We start from the raw sequence: 14,626 nt of genomic DNA, 5'->3' as shown, positions 1-14,626 counted from the left end.
TGGCTGCCAGCTCTCTACCTGCTTCTTCATACCTGCTCTGCTGCTTTATTAACAACCACAACAGTTTGCACCCTGGATGCTTATATTTTTGGCTGGATTTATCTGTATGTATGCACTGTAATATGTAACGTCGTACTTACGGTACATCATACGCATTATTATTATTATTATTACTTAAAGAACATTGTATTTCTTACTTGTTCTCCTTGCATTGTTTAAGTGATGGCATAAATGTTAATGTTGTACCATGGGAAATACATTTAAACTAAAAGTGACTTAAGTTAATGGCGGCGTCATTCTGTTGGCATTGTATTCAGTATATGCTTCAATTTGACTAATTTAGGTTTTTTTTTTTTTTTTTTTTTAATTTATTCTAGGAAATTTATTTATTTATTTATTTACTTTAAATAATATACCCGTCTTCATTAAACCAAAGTTTCTGCAACAATATATGCAAGTATGCAAGTTAATAGGATGGTAACCCTACCTCCCCAGACCCACTCCTATCAACTTGCGTATAGGGAGGACCAACACTGTCAGGAAGTGGTTTCATAACCAAGGTGTCAATTCAAACTGCAGAGTTTTATCAAGCCACTTTACAGCATACCAGCTGCACTGTCCCCTTCAGCTCTTAATGTCGCTTTATTATGAAACAAACAAGGTTTATTATGACAGTTATGCTTTATTTTGCGTTTTGTGTTTAAATGTAGCCTTTACAAAAAAAAAGTCGGAACTATTGTTATTTGAAACTGTTCAGAGAAAAGCTAAAAAAAATGTATAGCATGTTTATATTTTTCTTTTTGAACCTATGGAGTCTGAGTGGTAAGTATTTTTATGGTTTAATTTCAGCATATATTGTCTATATATCATTTGTCCACATACATATAATTTTGTTATTATTTCCATCATTCATTTACATGCTTTAGCAGACATACTTAATAAATATCTTTATTTTCATGATGTTATTTGTTTTCTCAGCCTGTTACAGCCTGCGCTTAATTTATGACACACATTAGTGAATTATACAGTGAAATTAGTAAAGAAGTGTACTTCAGTATTTGAAATGGTTTAAAACTGACATCCAGAGAATCTAAATTCTGAGTAATTATGTCTTTTTTTTTTTTCCATCAGGTGTGTTGGGTGTTGATTCAGTGAAGTCTGTACCAGTGACAGAAGGAGATTCTGTCAGTCTAAACACTGATCTTACTGAAATACAGACAGATGATGAGATTATGTGGAAATTTGAAAACATTCTGATAGCTAAAATCTATGGGAAGGACAAAAAGAGCAGGTTTTATGATGAAAAAGCTGATGGGAGATTCAGAGACAGACTGAAGCTGGATCAAACTGGATCTCTGACCATCACAAACACCAGAACCACAGACTCTGGACTTTATAAAGTCACCAGCAGAAACTCAGGGACCACACTCAACATCTTCAGCCTTACTGTCTATGGTGAGTAGAGAATTACTTAACCAGGTTTTTATAAACATTTCTTTGACAGTTATCACTAATACATTCATATTGTGCATTTTATGTTTTTTTTTTTCTTGTAAATTTTTCAAAATTGTATAACATTCTCTGCAAGATTATTTAAGTTTTAAATATTAATTGACAGACAATTATCACAGAATTTTTGTTAAACTGAATTAAATTTGTCCCCTCATGTTTTCCAGCTCATCTGCCTGTTCCTGTCATCACCAGAGACTCTTTACAAAATTCATCATCATCATCATCATATTGTTCATTCCTGTGTTCAGTGGTGAATGTGAATCATGTGAGTCTCTCCTGGTACAAAGGAAACAGTTTATTGTCCAGCATCAGTGTTTCTGATCTCAGCAGAAGTGTTTCTTTACATCTGGAGTGTCTGGATGATTCCTACAGCTGTGTGGTGAACAATCCCATCAGCAACCAGACTCAACATCTCAACAACACTCAACTCTGTCAGCCATGTTCAGGTATTTCAATTACACACACACACACACACACACACACACACACACACACACAAACTAAATAAATCATATTTCTGGTTTTCTAATGCTGCTTATTTCTTTTCTCAGAAGACTTCATCCACTGCTGTGGACCTACTGAAGCTGTGATCCGATTGGCTCTCTCTGCTCTGGTGGGCGTGGTTGTTGTGGCTGTTCTTGTTTATGACATCAGATCCAGACGTCTTCAACAGAAGGAGAAGCAAATGTCACCATCAAACTCTGAATAAAAAGATAATCAGGAAAGTGGATATGTTCTTGAATTACTGTAGATTTTATATTTCAAATTTTTAATAATTTCATTTTTTTTAAACCCTCCTTTTTTTCATCAGTTATGTCACTTGTATTATTATTATTGTTATTATTATTGTGTGACTGCAAGCTCATAATTCCCACTCAGTGAGAAAATGATCTGTACATCTGTAGATGATCTGTGCATCTAAATAAAAGCTTTAGGTGCTTGCTGACAGATTGTTGAGTTTTACAAGTTGTAGCTGAACATTTTTAAGTTCCATCCGGTTTTATTTTTTTATTAGAGTATGAAATAAATAGTGACATGAATGCCTTAATTTCATCACTCTCTGTTATATTTAAACCAACAAAATTGTTGCACTATTAATTAAACATTTGCTTTAAGCCATGGCTAATGTTTAAATCAATTAATTGTGTGCATTTTAGTAACTATATTGTGAATGTTTTGTCCTGTTGGATTTCTTTTCTCTTTTCATGCTTTGTTTCTCAGTCTTTAATCTCCCAAGTGTTTAGTGTGAACAGAAGAATCTTTAAAAAGGAACTGTTTCCTCTGAAGTGTTGCTTATATATGTTAGAATATTAAGTTGTAAGTTAGACATTTTTAATTGCTGTTTTGGGTCAGGCATACATTTTAAAGATGGGTGTGCTTCCTTTTTATTAAACCAATAAAATCACTCAAAAGTGTTTTAGGAGTTGGCATATGTCTTCAATTTAGCAATAACGTGAAATGAAGATGGATGCGTGATGAAATGATTAAAGGCAGGAGAATGTGTTATATTTTTTTTATATGTTATTTTCCCCAGAACAGTTCAGCACTCCCTGCGACAGTGCATTTCTTTCTTACATTATAGATTTTCAATTCATGTATGAAGTCCACATGAACTTAAAAGTGGGGTGTGGTTCAAATATAAAATATATATTTGTTCATTCACTGTGCTTAGTTTTGAAATGACAGATGCAGACTTGTTGTTGTCATTGTTACATTAAATTTAACATTAGAATTAAATGAAATAAAACATTAGATTTGGCTCCCAAAGACATGCTTATATAAGAAAGACATGCAGCTGTGCAGTGCTGTGGATCAGGCCTGGACATCCATCATGACATCAGGAGTTTCCATTTCTCTTTATAATATACAATGTGAATGTTTAAATCATGCCATTAGAAAGTTTGCTTTCTATTTTTCTTTTTTTTTCTGTTAATAAAACATACATTTTTCCATTTTTCTATGTAATGCTAACCACTGAGATAATGTCAATTATCACGACTCATGAGCTTAGAATTGGATGTCAATAATGTGACAATTTCAAAATATGACATTTTTCACAAAATCTTACAAGCAATCATTTAAAATACTGAACTGGAGAGAGTGGGAACATTATCAGTCATTCTTCTTAAACTTACACCTTGTCTACGTCGACCGTTACACCTATTATAATCTGTGATAGGCTACTGTAGACAATGGATACGAAGCAACGCAACATAACAAATACTTGACAGTAAACCAATCGTCTATTTCGACGTAGGCTGCTCAAAGTACTAATTTTGCCACGAAGGACAAATGGATTTGTAATTGTCGCTTTGTCGACAATTAATGATTAAAATACGTATATTGTATGTGAAAACATATGTAACAAGTCATATGTAACAGTCTGTGAAGGGAGGTGCCAGCTAGAGGAGTTTAATCACACGTACTGTAGCGTTTCACCAAACCGCTTCACTACAGCAATGTCCTCTACAGCTTCTCTATCGCTTCCAACTTTCCAACTTTTATGTTAAGATTTCTGTTCTGACTTCCTTTTAGGAACTGTTTTTATTTGAAACCGTTAGGCGGAACGCGAAAGAAAATATATAGCATGTTTATAATCGTATGTTTGTGCTTATGGAGTCTGAGCGGTAAATATTTTTATGAATTAATTTATGTATATGTTATTGTTTTCTGCATATAAACCCATTCTGATATCTTTGTTCATAATATTTGTTATAGCTACCAAATGGCTAAATTTACTGCATTGAACTGTACATTGAAATTAGTGAAGTAAATAATTAGTTTGCATTAACAATTTTTAAATAGTTTCAAAATGACAAAAACTCTGGTAAATATGTTAAATCTCCAAATTCTGAATAATTGTTCCTGTTTGTTGATCAGGTGTGTTTGGTGTTGATTCAGTGAAGTCTGTACCAGTGACAGAAGGAGATTCTGTCAGTCTAAACACTGATCTTACTGAAATACAGACAGATGATGAGATTATGTGGAAATTTGAAAACATTCTGATAGCTAAAATCTATGGGAAGGACAAGAAGAGCAGGTTTTATGATGAAAAGGCTGATGGGAGATTCAGAGACAGACTGAAGCTGGATCAGACTGGATCTCTGAACATCACAAACACCAGAACCACAGACTCTGGACTTTATAAAGTCACCAACAGAAACTCAGGGACCACATTCAACATCTTCAGTCTTACTGTCTATGGTGAGTAGACAGTTTGTTTGATGCTATGTCTATTTTAGATATAGACTGCAAGAAAATAAGCATTTTAATCATTTTAAATTTGAAATAACATTATTGACTTTTGTCCTACTAAGACTAATCTGTATTACGCCAATCTTGTTTTGTTTGAACTATTCTTTCAATATTAGATTTTTAAATGCTCTATTTTTGTTTCACATCATCCCCGTTATCTATTCTCTCATATTTTCCAGCTCGTCTGCCTGTTCCTGACATCACTAGAATCTGTTCATCTTCATCATCACCCCAGAACTGTTCATTGTTGTGTTCAGTGTTGAATGTGAGTGATGTGACTCTCTCCTGGTACAAAGGAAACAGTTTATTGTCCAGCATCAGTGTGTCTGATCTCAGCATCAGTCTCTCTCTACCTCTGGAGGTGGAATATCAGGATAAAAACACCTACAGCTGTGTGATCAACAATCCCATCAGCAACCAGACCACACATCTCAACATCAGTGGACTCTGTCACACATGTACAGGTAAGTCAGTGTTTACTAAGCTGATCTGTCAAGTTATATAGTACTGATATAGTCAGAATGAAATATTAATTCATTTTTCATTTATTCATTTATTCATCATTAATTCATTATTAATGCTCATTATGTCCATTATAGATGAAGGCCTGCCCTCATTGTACACTGGTCTGATCTCTGCCGCTGCTGTTGCTGGATCTCTGTTGATTGTAGCTGTAGTCTGGATCTTCTGCATCTGCAGGAAAACTGAGCAAGAGGGCAAGTATTACCTACTGCTGTGATATGTGTAAAAATATGTTTTAAATAAGGAATAATTGAACTGAAGTAAGGGGCACTGAATAAGTAAAAAAAACAAACAAAAAAAAATAATAATAATAATAATAATAATGTACACCTGTAATGCAGTTACAATGCTGTCACAGGCTACATTTCCTGCTATACATTTGGTTCCACTTTGGCTCTTCCATGTAGCCAACAGCCCTGTAGTAAAACACAAAAATAATGAAAAACAGTGTTGTAGAAAAATGCAATAATAATTCTCAAATATCTTTTATTCAGAGTTTTAATGTTTTTACTTGCCTGTCATTACTGTTGAAACAGTTCAGAGTGGTGAAGAAGTAACATATGCTGATCCGACATTCTGCAAAAGAAAAGCACAGAAATCGGTAAGAAACTAACTTACTTTCTTTTTTTCTTTTTTTTTTTTTTTTTTTTCTATTTGAGCAGTGAGTCAGATCTAGATGTGTTTCTGTGTTTGAATTCTGATAAACGGTTAAACAATTAACTGTATCTGTGATGCGAATTTGTGCTTGTTTTCTTTTAGAGAGGTCAAGTGGATGAGGATGTGGTGTATGCAGGAGTCGCCCTGAGACATTAATCAGTCTGTGATCTGTTAAAGGGCTTCATACTGTTTAGCACCCAAATATCCAAAAATGGAAAAGGAGGTGGATTACAGTATTAGTGTGCTTATTGTGTTTGATGATATATTTATATTTTATGTCAGATAGTCACAGACCAGCCAATATAGATGTCTCGTAATGGTGTTCATTCAGAAAATAATATTTAATGATCATAACCCTCACACAATCCTCATTCAAAAAAACAGCTCTCCCTCATTGTGATATTTTATAGTGTAAAACATTGATACAATATATATTTTAAAAAAAAAAATCTTCATATTTTATTGTATTGAGCTTTATGCCTCTTTTTGTAGCATATTGTACTTGTTTCCTATATTCTATAGTAAATTCCAAATGTATAATTTCAACTGATACCCTCTTTATTTCATTATGTAAAACAACATTTTTCTGCTTACACCATTTACATTTTTGGATTCTCTTTTGATGTACAATTGTAAGATACTTTTATCCAGAAAAATCCAGAACGTCTCTACTATTCCATTAATTGTAAAAACAGTTTTAATAATAAAAATGTTATATATATACACTACCGTTCAAAAGTTTGGGGTCAGTAAGACTTGTAATAGTCTTTAAAGTAGTCTCTTATGCTCATCAAGGCTGCAATTATTTGATTAAAAATATAGAAAAAAACAGTAATATTGCAAAATGTTTTTACAATATAAAATAATGTTTTTTATTTTAACATACTTTAAAATAGAATTTATTCCTGTGATGAAAAGCTGAATTTTTATCAGCTGTTACTCCAGTCTTAAGTGTCACATGATCCTTCAGAAATCATTCTAATATGCAGATTTATTATTAGAATGATCAATGTTGGGATAATATCAACAGTTGTGCTGCCAAATATTTTTTGGAACCTTTGATTTTTTTTTTTTTTTTTTAGGATTCTTTCATGAATAACAAGTTTAAAAAGTACAGTGTTTATTTAAAATATAAATATTTTATAACAATGTAAATTATTTATTATTAACTTTTAAGAAACTTTTAATTATTAACTTAATACATCCTTGGTGAATAAAAGTATTAATTTCTTAAAAAAAAAAAAAAAAAAAAAAGAAACAATAAAAATATACTGACCCCAAACTTTTGAACGGTAGTGTATATATATATATATATATATATATATATATATATATATATGAAGTGTTCAGATGCAAAAGCCTCTAAATCCATCTGACTGACGTATTTCTTTAAAATTTCTTTCTGGCTACTTTGTATAGGTTTCTATGTAAGTACTGGTAATTCTGATTGGGCTGAGGCTGGAATTTAGAGAGTTTGAAGTAAAAGTATTTGATGGACGTATAATATGTGTCAGGAGCATTCACTTAGTATTATTATCTCATTTTTGACAGAGATGACTTTTAGCTGGTATTGCATCTGAACTCTTCATGTAATTGTTAATAATGTCAATTGTTATTGTTAATAACTGTTTTATTTATGTTTTGAAAAATCATCCACATTAATCTCATAATGACTGCTGCTTCTGTTGAAAACACAAAGTTGATTACTGATTGTTGGAATGGAAATGTTAAGTGTAAAATTAAAACCTAAGAAGAAAAATTAACTGGCCACAGTCACTCTCACAGTTGCAAAAATAAATGTGTGAATATTTGTCAGTTTATCTTCCACTCTGTTCTTAGTTTGATCTTTATGTCTCATCGCCACTATTTTAGCATGTTTGCATTCATGTTTGTTAAACTGCATGATCATCATGAACCGTACCAATCACCTATGAGCACAGAGAAAAGTGACACATGCCTTATGCAATAAAGTCACTCCCCAAGTTTCTCTTCCTTTTATATGAACAAGACTTTTTTTTTTTTTTTTTTTTTTTTTTTGGCAAATGATCATTTGAGAGGTGAGAGAGAAGAACTGTAAGTGTAAAGCAGGGATGTCCAATCTTACTCCTGGAGGGCTACTGTTTTGAAGATTATAGAACTATGTTTCTGAAATATAATGAGTGCTTTATGATCTAAACCATCATCTGTGTTTGTGTTGTTTTGCAAAAAATATAAGAGGACTTTCAAATGTCAGGAAGTGACACATCACACACAGTTGATCTTGATCATCTTGGAATTTGCAATCAACATGTTCAAATTCGGTATTTTATATGTTTTATCAGTGACTGATACTTTCTTGCTTTCTGGATAATGGTGTACGTCAATTTATTACTCTCATAATACAGATTACCCCTTGTGGCTGAATATGGAAACACATCCTGTATGACTACACTTTCACAGGCCAATATGTGTCAACTTTGGGGTTGAATCATGATGTAAGGCTTTAAAACCAAAATACGGCACAGACCATTTATTAGAACATGAACAAAAAGAAGCAAAATCCTTAAATGTAAACGAGTTGCTGCTCCCCGCCCCCTTTCCAGAAGAGGACCATGCCTTTTAAGCTTATGAACATCTGAGCAGAAAATATCTGAGACTAAAGAAAACAGATGAATATATGAGTTTAATGATTTTGCAGTAATATTTCAGGTGGTGCAATACGATTTTAAATGTTGTTAGAAGTTTTGATTCATGCTTTTTATTTTATTTATTTATTTATTTATTTTATTTATTTATTGGTCTCACCTCAGTACTGAGCATGGAAGAGAGCTCTGGGACTCGAACCTGCAACCTTTGGGTTACAAGTCCAACTGCTTATATGCTTGTTATTCTGATAGCTTTGCATTCACATTTCACATAAACAAGTTTTGTTTAATATATTTGTACATGCATACACGGTTTCACATGTATTGTTTTTCGCAATACTCTTGGAGGAAAAGTTATTCCATAATAAATGCTTTTTAGGCATACCACAGTAATTCGTGATATGGCAAAAAAAAAGGAAGATGGATTCATTATGTACTCGCTCATTATATAAATTTTGTACATTTGGAGGCTGTGATTGTGTGATCTGCATATGACACTTATACTGTAAAAAGAGGAAGAGCGCATCTTCTTTCCAGTGTAGAAACACTCACACACAAATATGTACATAAATTTCAGGATGTGATGCATCCTTGGGAATAATTACTTTGGATCTAAAAATAAACTGCATTTAAAATATCAAATTACCCAGAGCTGTCCCTTCATTTTATTATTAATAAAGTAGCTTCATTACTGAATCACCCTGTTTAGCAATCAACATGAAGCCATTCTAGAAGCAACAAATACCACAGTAGCTAGGGCAAAAAGTAGAGATTTTACTGTACATGAAACAAACAAACAACAACAACAACAAAACAAACAAACAAAAACAATATGATCAAAAATAGAAAACAGCAAGAAATATATTTAAATATAAATCATAAATAAGGACTGATGTGATAACTACAACTTACTCAAGAGTAAATAATCCTGTCTCCAGAGGAAAAAAAACAAACAGCAAAAGTCTCCTGGGTCAACTTACTTACTTGCTTTCTATGTACTCTGTGTTACCTAAACAAGCAGTCACTCACCATCATAAAACAAAATAGAATAAGGAAAATCAAACACAAAACAGAATTCCCAAAGCAAGCTGCCATTAAAGTGGCACCAGCAGCTGTTAAATGGGCAGAGGCTTCAGGTGTTTGTGCCTCCATCCTATTAACAGCTGCACTCAGGAAAGAAAAAAAAAGGAAGAGAGAGAAAGAGCAGGGGCTTCTAACACACGCAACAACTGGGATTTAAAATAGTTGTTTTTTAAGTAACTAAACTTACAGCTTGATTCACAAACACATCTTTCTTTTCTCTCTGTCAAAATGGCTATACCTGAGAAAAAGTCAAATATTTTGCATTACTGGATATATCTGTCAGTCATTTCTATTCTAACAGTTGAATAATTAAATGATGTGCGATGTCCATCTTACCTCACTCTCTTTTAAGGTTAAGTAGGAATTCACGCTCTGCTTCTGTGAACAGTAAACCCAGCCTACTTTGATTTTATTAGACAATGGCCAGCTCAATCACTTTATGTTGTTAGACTGCTAAGGCAGACCAGGTTGAAAATGTAACTTTTTTATTTGTGATAAAACTCATGGATTCGGATGGCGATTTATTCACGATGGAGAAGCAGGTTTTATGATCCTACAAACCCGGAAATGCACCACTCAAATGACCAGTCACATGATTGTCTGCTATAAATAAAATGAACTTTATTTACAAATTTATTCTTATTATTGTGTAAAATGTATTAAATAGTACTAATTATTATGTAGAATATATTCTTATTAATCCAAATATGTTTTATAATACAAAATCCTAATTAAAAAAATAGGAAAATAGATATGCTATATGGTTATGTGTATAACTAATACACGTTAAAATTGTTTTGCATACCTGTTGCTGCCATAATAAAGACCAAATTTCAAATATTTATGTGTTTTCCTGCTCTTTCTGCTCCCACTCGCTGTGGTGGAGCAGTTATGAGATACTGTAATTGCATATACTTTCCAGCATTTCAGAAATAAATATGCATGCAAATTACAGCAAAGTATAGCAGTTGTTGTATTGTGTTCTGCAGTGGCCATAAAGGATTTAACACTGGATTTTGAATCAGTTTCTTCTTGTAAACTCAGAGATGAGGATTCAGATTAAATTAGCAATTAAATTACCACACAAATGGTGTTTTGTGAAAAAATCAGTAGATAATTTGGCCAAGGATTTTTATGCGGGTGGTGAGAGATAAACACCAATATTTAGGAATCAGATGGCAATAAAATCACTGACTATACCCCCTTTAAATGGTGAGAATAACTTATGCCCCCATGAGAAACAATTGCTGTCCAAACAGGGCTGTTTATAGCTTTTTGTAACTCCAAAAAAAAAAAAAAAAAAAAAACAAAAACAGAGTGCTGTGTAGTAGAGGGCATGATGCAAGAATTTTAAATATGAAATTATTAATCATTCAGTTTACAACAAAGTGTGATTAATAACAATAGACCTATCACATGTTTTGTGATAAATATAGCCAGTGTTCGAATTGTTGAGTTTAGAAAGTAGTGGCCAATCAGAGGCGTTCAGAATGATCATTGCTGAAACCTGGAGTTTTGTTCAGATTGAACTCGCGAATTCCCTCATCATAAGCAACAAAGAGCAGATGTACAAACTCTGTAAATAAGAGATTCATTTATCATACAGTGTATGGACAGCTTCATTGATTATAAGAAGAGGTATGAGTGCTTAAACACCAGCTAGAGTCGTTCTTACACTGCGTGATTCAGTCTAATTAAATGCATGTTCCCAAAATTCAGAATATGGGGGCAGAAAATGTTTATATTTAATATTTATGTTTATATGTTAATATTTATATCATATAGTTAATCAATATCACATGAAGAGTGCCATCTTTTTTTTTTTTTTTTGCAAAAATCACAAATGTGATATTGATTTTATACAACAGTTCAATAAACTAGAAGTTAATATAAAGAGGCTTACGTTTTAGACACCATATTGCCTATTTTTGCTCTATTTCGCCAACAAAAATCATTCCAAACACAGCCACAGCACTGTTTTGAGTCTCTAAACAAGATGATGTGTTTCGTTCTTAAATGATTCAGTTCAATCGCAATGACTCGCTTACTAACCGACTTACTGACACCTACTGGCGGTTGTAATTCCACATTTAAAGTACCTTTTCATTTTTTAAAAAAATAATTTTAAATATCAGCATTTTAGGATTAAAATTTTACAACATTATTCATGCATTTGTAACTGCTGGTTAAATGCATTCATGTCCTGCACCTTGTCAGCAAGCAAATTAAGAATTAATTTCAAATAACATTTATCCCCAAATCTACAGGTGTAGAGACCATTTTCTTAATAAGCAGGAATCTGCAGACACCTTATAATAATACAAAAGAAAACAAAATAGCATTATATTGTCTGATTGACTACAGAGGGTTTGCAAGTCATTATCATTGTAAAACAGAATTATTTGCATTGTAAAAAGTGATGTACAAACACAACAGAAATAAAAAAAGAGAAACTAAACTGTATACTGTATTTTAATTAGAATGGAGCATTTTAATTTGATAAAATTAATTAATAATCACCTAAATCACATTTACTTATAAATTATATTTATTCAAAGGATTGTGATTCATATCTCCAGTGGTTAAAAATCATCTCTACATTTCTGAGAATCTGATTATTCATTGCTTGATTGTGACATCTGCTGTCTCTTCTGTTGAAGACTTCTGGATCTGATGTCATAAACTAGCACAGCAACAATAGCCACACCCACCAGAGCAGAGAGAGCCAATCGGATCACAGCTTCAGTAAAAACACAGCAGTGGACAAAATCTTGTAAGAGAAGAAATGCATGACATAAAACATAGAAATTTGATTCATGTACTATGTAGAAAAAACATAATGCTGCTAACAAACCTAATTGTGTAAACACATATATTACACTGACATACCTGCACATGTGTGACAGAGTTCACTAATGTTGAGATGTGTGGTCTGGTTGCTGATGGGATTGTTGATCACACAGCTGTAGGTGTTTTTATCATGATATTCCACCTCCAGAGGTAGAGAGAGACTGATGCTGAGATCAGACACACTGATGCTGGACAATAAACTGTTTCCTTTGTACCAGGAGAGAGTCACATCACTCACATTCACCACTGAACACAGCAGTGAACAATTCTGGGGTGATGATGAAGATGAACAGATTCTAGTGATGTCAGGAACAGACAGATGAGCTGGAAAATATAGATAATGGGGATGATGCAGAACTGATCAAAAATAGAGTATTTAAAAATATTGAAAGAATAGTTTATTTGTTTAACAAGCAGACAACAATAACTGTTAAGCATATCAAACCTTGCTAACAGTGTCAGCATCAAACAAACTGTCTACTCACCATAGACAGTAAGATTGAAGATGTTGAGTGTGGTCCCTGAGTTTCTGCTGGTGACTTTATAAAGTCCAGAGTCTGTGGTTCTGGTGTTTGTGATGTTCAGAGATCCAGTCTGATCCAGCTTCAGTCTGTCTCTGAATCTCCCATCAGCATTTTCATCATAAAACCTGCTCTTCTTGTCCTTCCCATAGATTTTAGCTATCAGAATGTTTTCAAATTTCCACATAATCTCATCATCTGTCTGTATTTCAGTAAGATCAGTGTTTAGACTGACAGAATCTCCTTCTGTCACTGGTACAGACTTCACTGAATCAACACCAAACACACCTGATCAACAAACAGGAATAATTACTCAGAATTTGGAGATATAACAGTTATCAACAGTTTTTGTTGATATTAAATCCATTATATTCTTTAATTATTTACATAAGTATTTAAGTAGGTTTAGTATGATACAACTTGTTAATATTAAAGGCAAAATGAATGATGACAACAATAAAGAACAGAATGATCTGTATGTAGACAAATGGTAATATAAAGAGAACAGAAAACATATTTACCAGCCAGATTCCATGATAACAAAAAGAAGAAAATAATCATGTCAAACATTTTCTTCAGAAGTTCTCCTAACAGTTTCACAACAGAAATATTTTAATGATCAGGTCCTGACACTCTTGAAATGTTGAACGAAGCTGTCAGTCTGTAGTGAATGTCTGCAGTGAGTGTAAATAAACTCCTCCAGTAGCACCTCCCATCACAGACTGACCTATTTCAGTAATTATTTAAGTTTGAGAACAGTTAATAATGATCTATGTCATTCAGACTTTTAATAACTGTACATTATTATCTTTCTTAAAATGAAATGAATCTGTTATTTTATTCCTTCTGTAATTTAACAGACACATTGCAATGTCCGAAATGAATAACACGTTCTTGATTTTATATTGATGAAATGTTAGTTAAGTCATTGTGGGAGTGCGATTTCTTCCTGAATTTTACTGCATGATTGAAAATGTGATGTGATTTTTGATTTTATAACAGTTTGATTAACAAATATTTAATAACTTACATTTTAGACATACATTGTCTGGTTTTGCTCCTTCAGTGAAAACAGTTCCAAACAAACTCACAGCAGAACCACAGTAAATACTAATCTACATAAACTACATGAAAAACTGTTTTCATGAAATGAGAAATCCCTCAGTGTATTCAAAGAACCACTTTCTAAACCTGGGGGACTTCATATTATGTTAATTTACTGCACATCTGAGTGTCTTGAATCTGACACACTCAGTTTAGTTAATAAATGTTTTTAAGAGCTAATGGCCTATAGGTTTATTTTTGCTTTAATAATGGGAAAAGTTTAAATATTGTTTTTAGAAAGAGTTTCTTTCTTAAAAGAACTTCTCTGTATTTTTTTTTCTGTAGATGAAACATCATCAGTTTGAAAAGTCATATTCAGTCTGTGAAAGGAGGAGCTACTGGAGGAGTATTCACACTCACTGTAGAGTTTCACTAAATCACTTTATTACAGACGACAGCATCATTCACTTTATGAAACATTCAAGGTTTATCATCACAGTTCTGTTGTGAAACTGCCTTACAAACTGCTGAAGAAAATGTTAATTTACATATATTTGT

At 32.8% G+C, this 14,626-nt stretch overlaps 1 protein-coding gene and 1 pseudogene across 1 annotated transcript; both read left to right on the top strand.

The window, feature by feature from the left end:
• The first annotated feature begins 523 nt into the window (after positions 1-523).
• LOC127157208 (natural killer cell receptor 2B4) lies at positions 524-2,221 on the top strand. The gene is made up of 4 exons (XM_051100440.1): positions 524-822; positions 1,132-1,455; positions 1,677-1,958; positions 2,064-2,221. The coding sequence occupies exons 1-4, from the start codon at positions 774-776 to the stop codon at positions 2,219-2,221; spliced, it is 813 nt and encodes a 270-aa protein (XP_050956397.1). The 5' UTR covers positions 524-773.
• Positions 2,222-4,237: 2,016 nt separating this feature from the next.
• Positions 4,238-14,626, top strand: part of LOC127157207 (T-cell surface antigen CD2-like) — a 26,384-nt pseudogene continuing 15,995 nt past the window's right edge.

Source organism: Labeo rohita, unplaced genomic scaffold, assembly GCF_022985175.1.
Source record: "Labeo rohita strain BAU-BD-2019 unplaced genomic scaffold, IGBB_LRoh.1.0 scaffold_101, whole genome shotgun sequence".
Lineage (NCBI taxonomy): Eukaryota > Metazoa > Chordata > Actinopteri > Cypriniformes > Cyprinidae > Labeo > Labeo rohita.
Note: the sequence above shows the minus strand (reverse complement) of the source record. Positions and strands in the feature narration are given on the sequence as shown.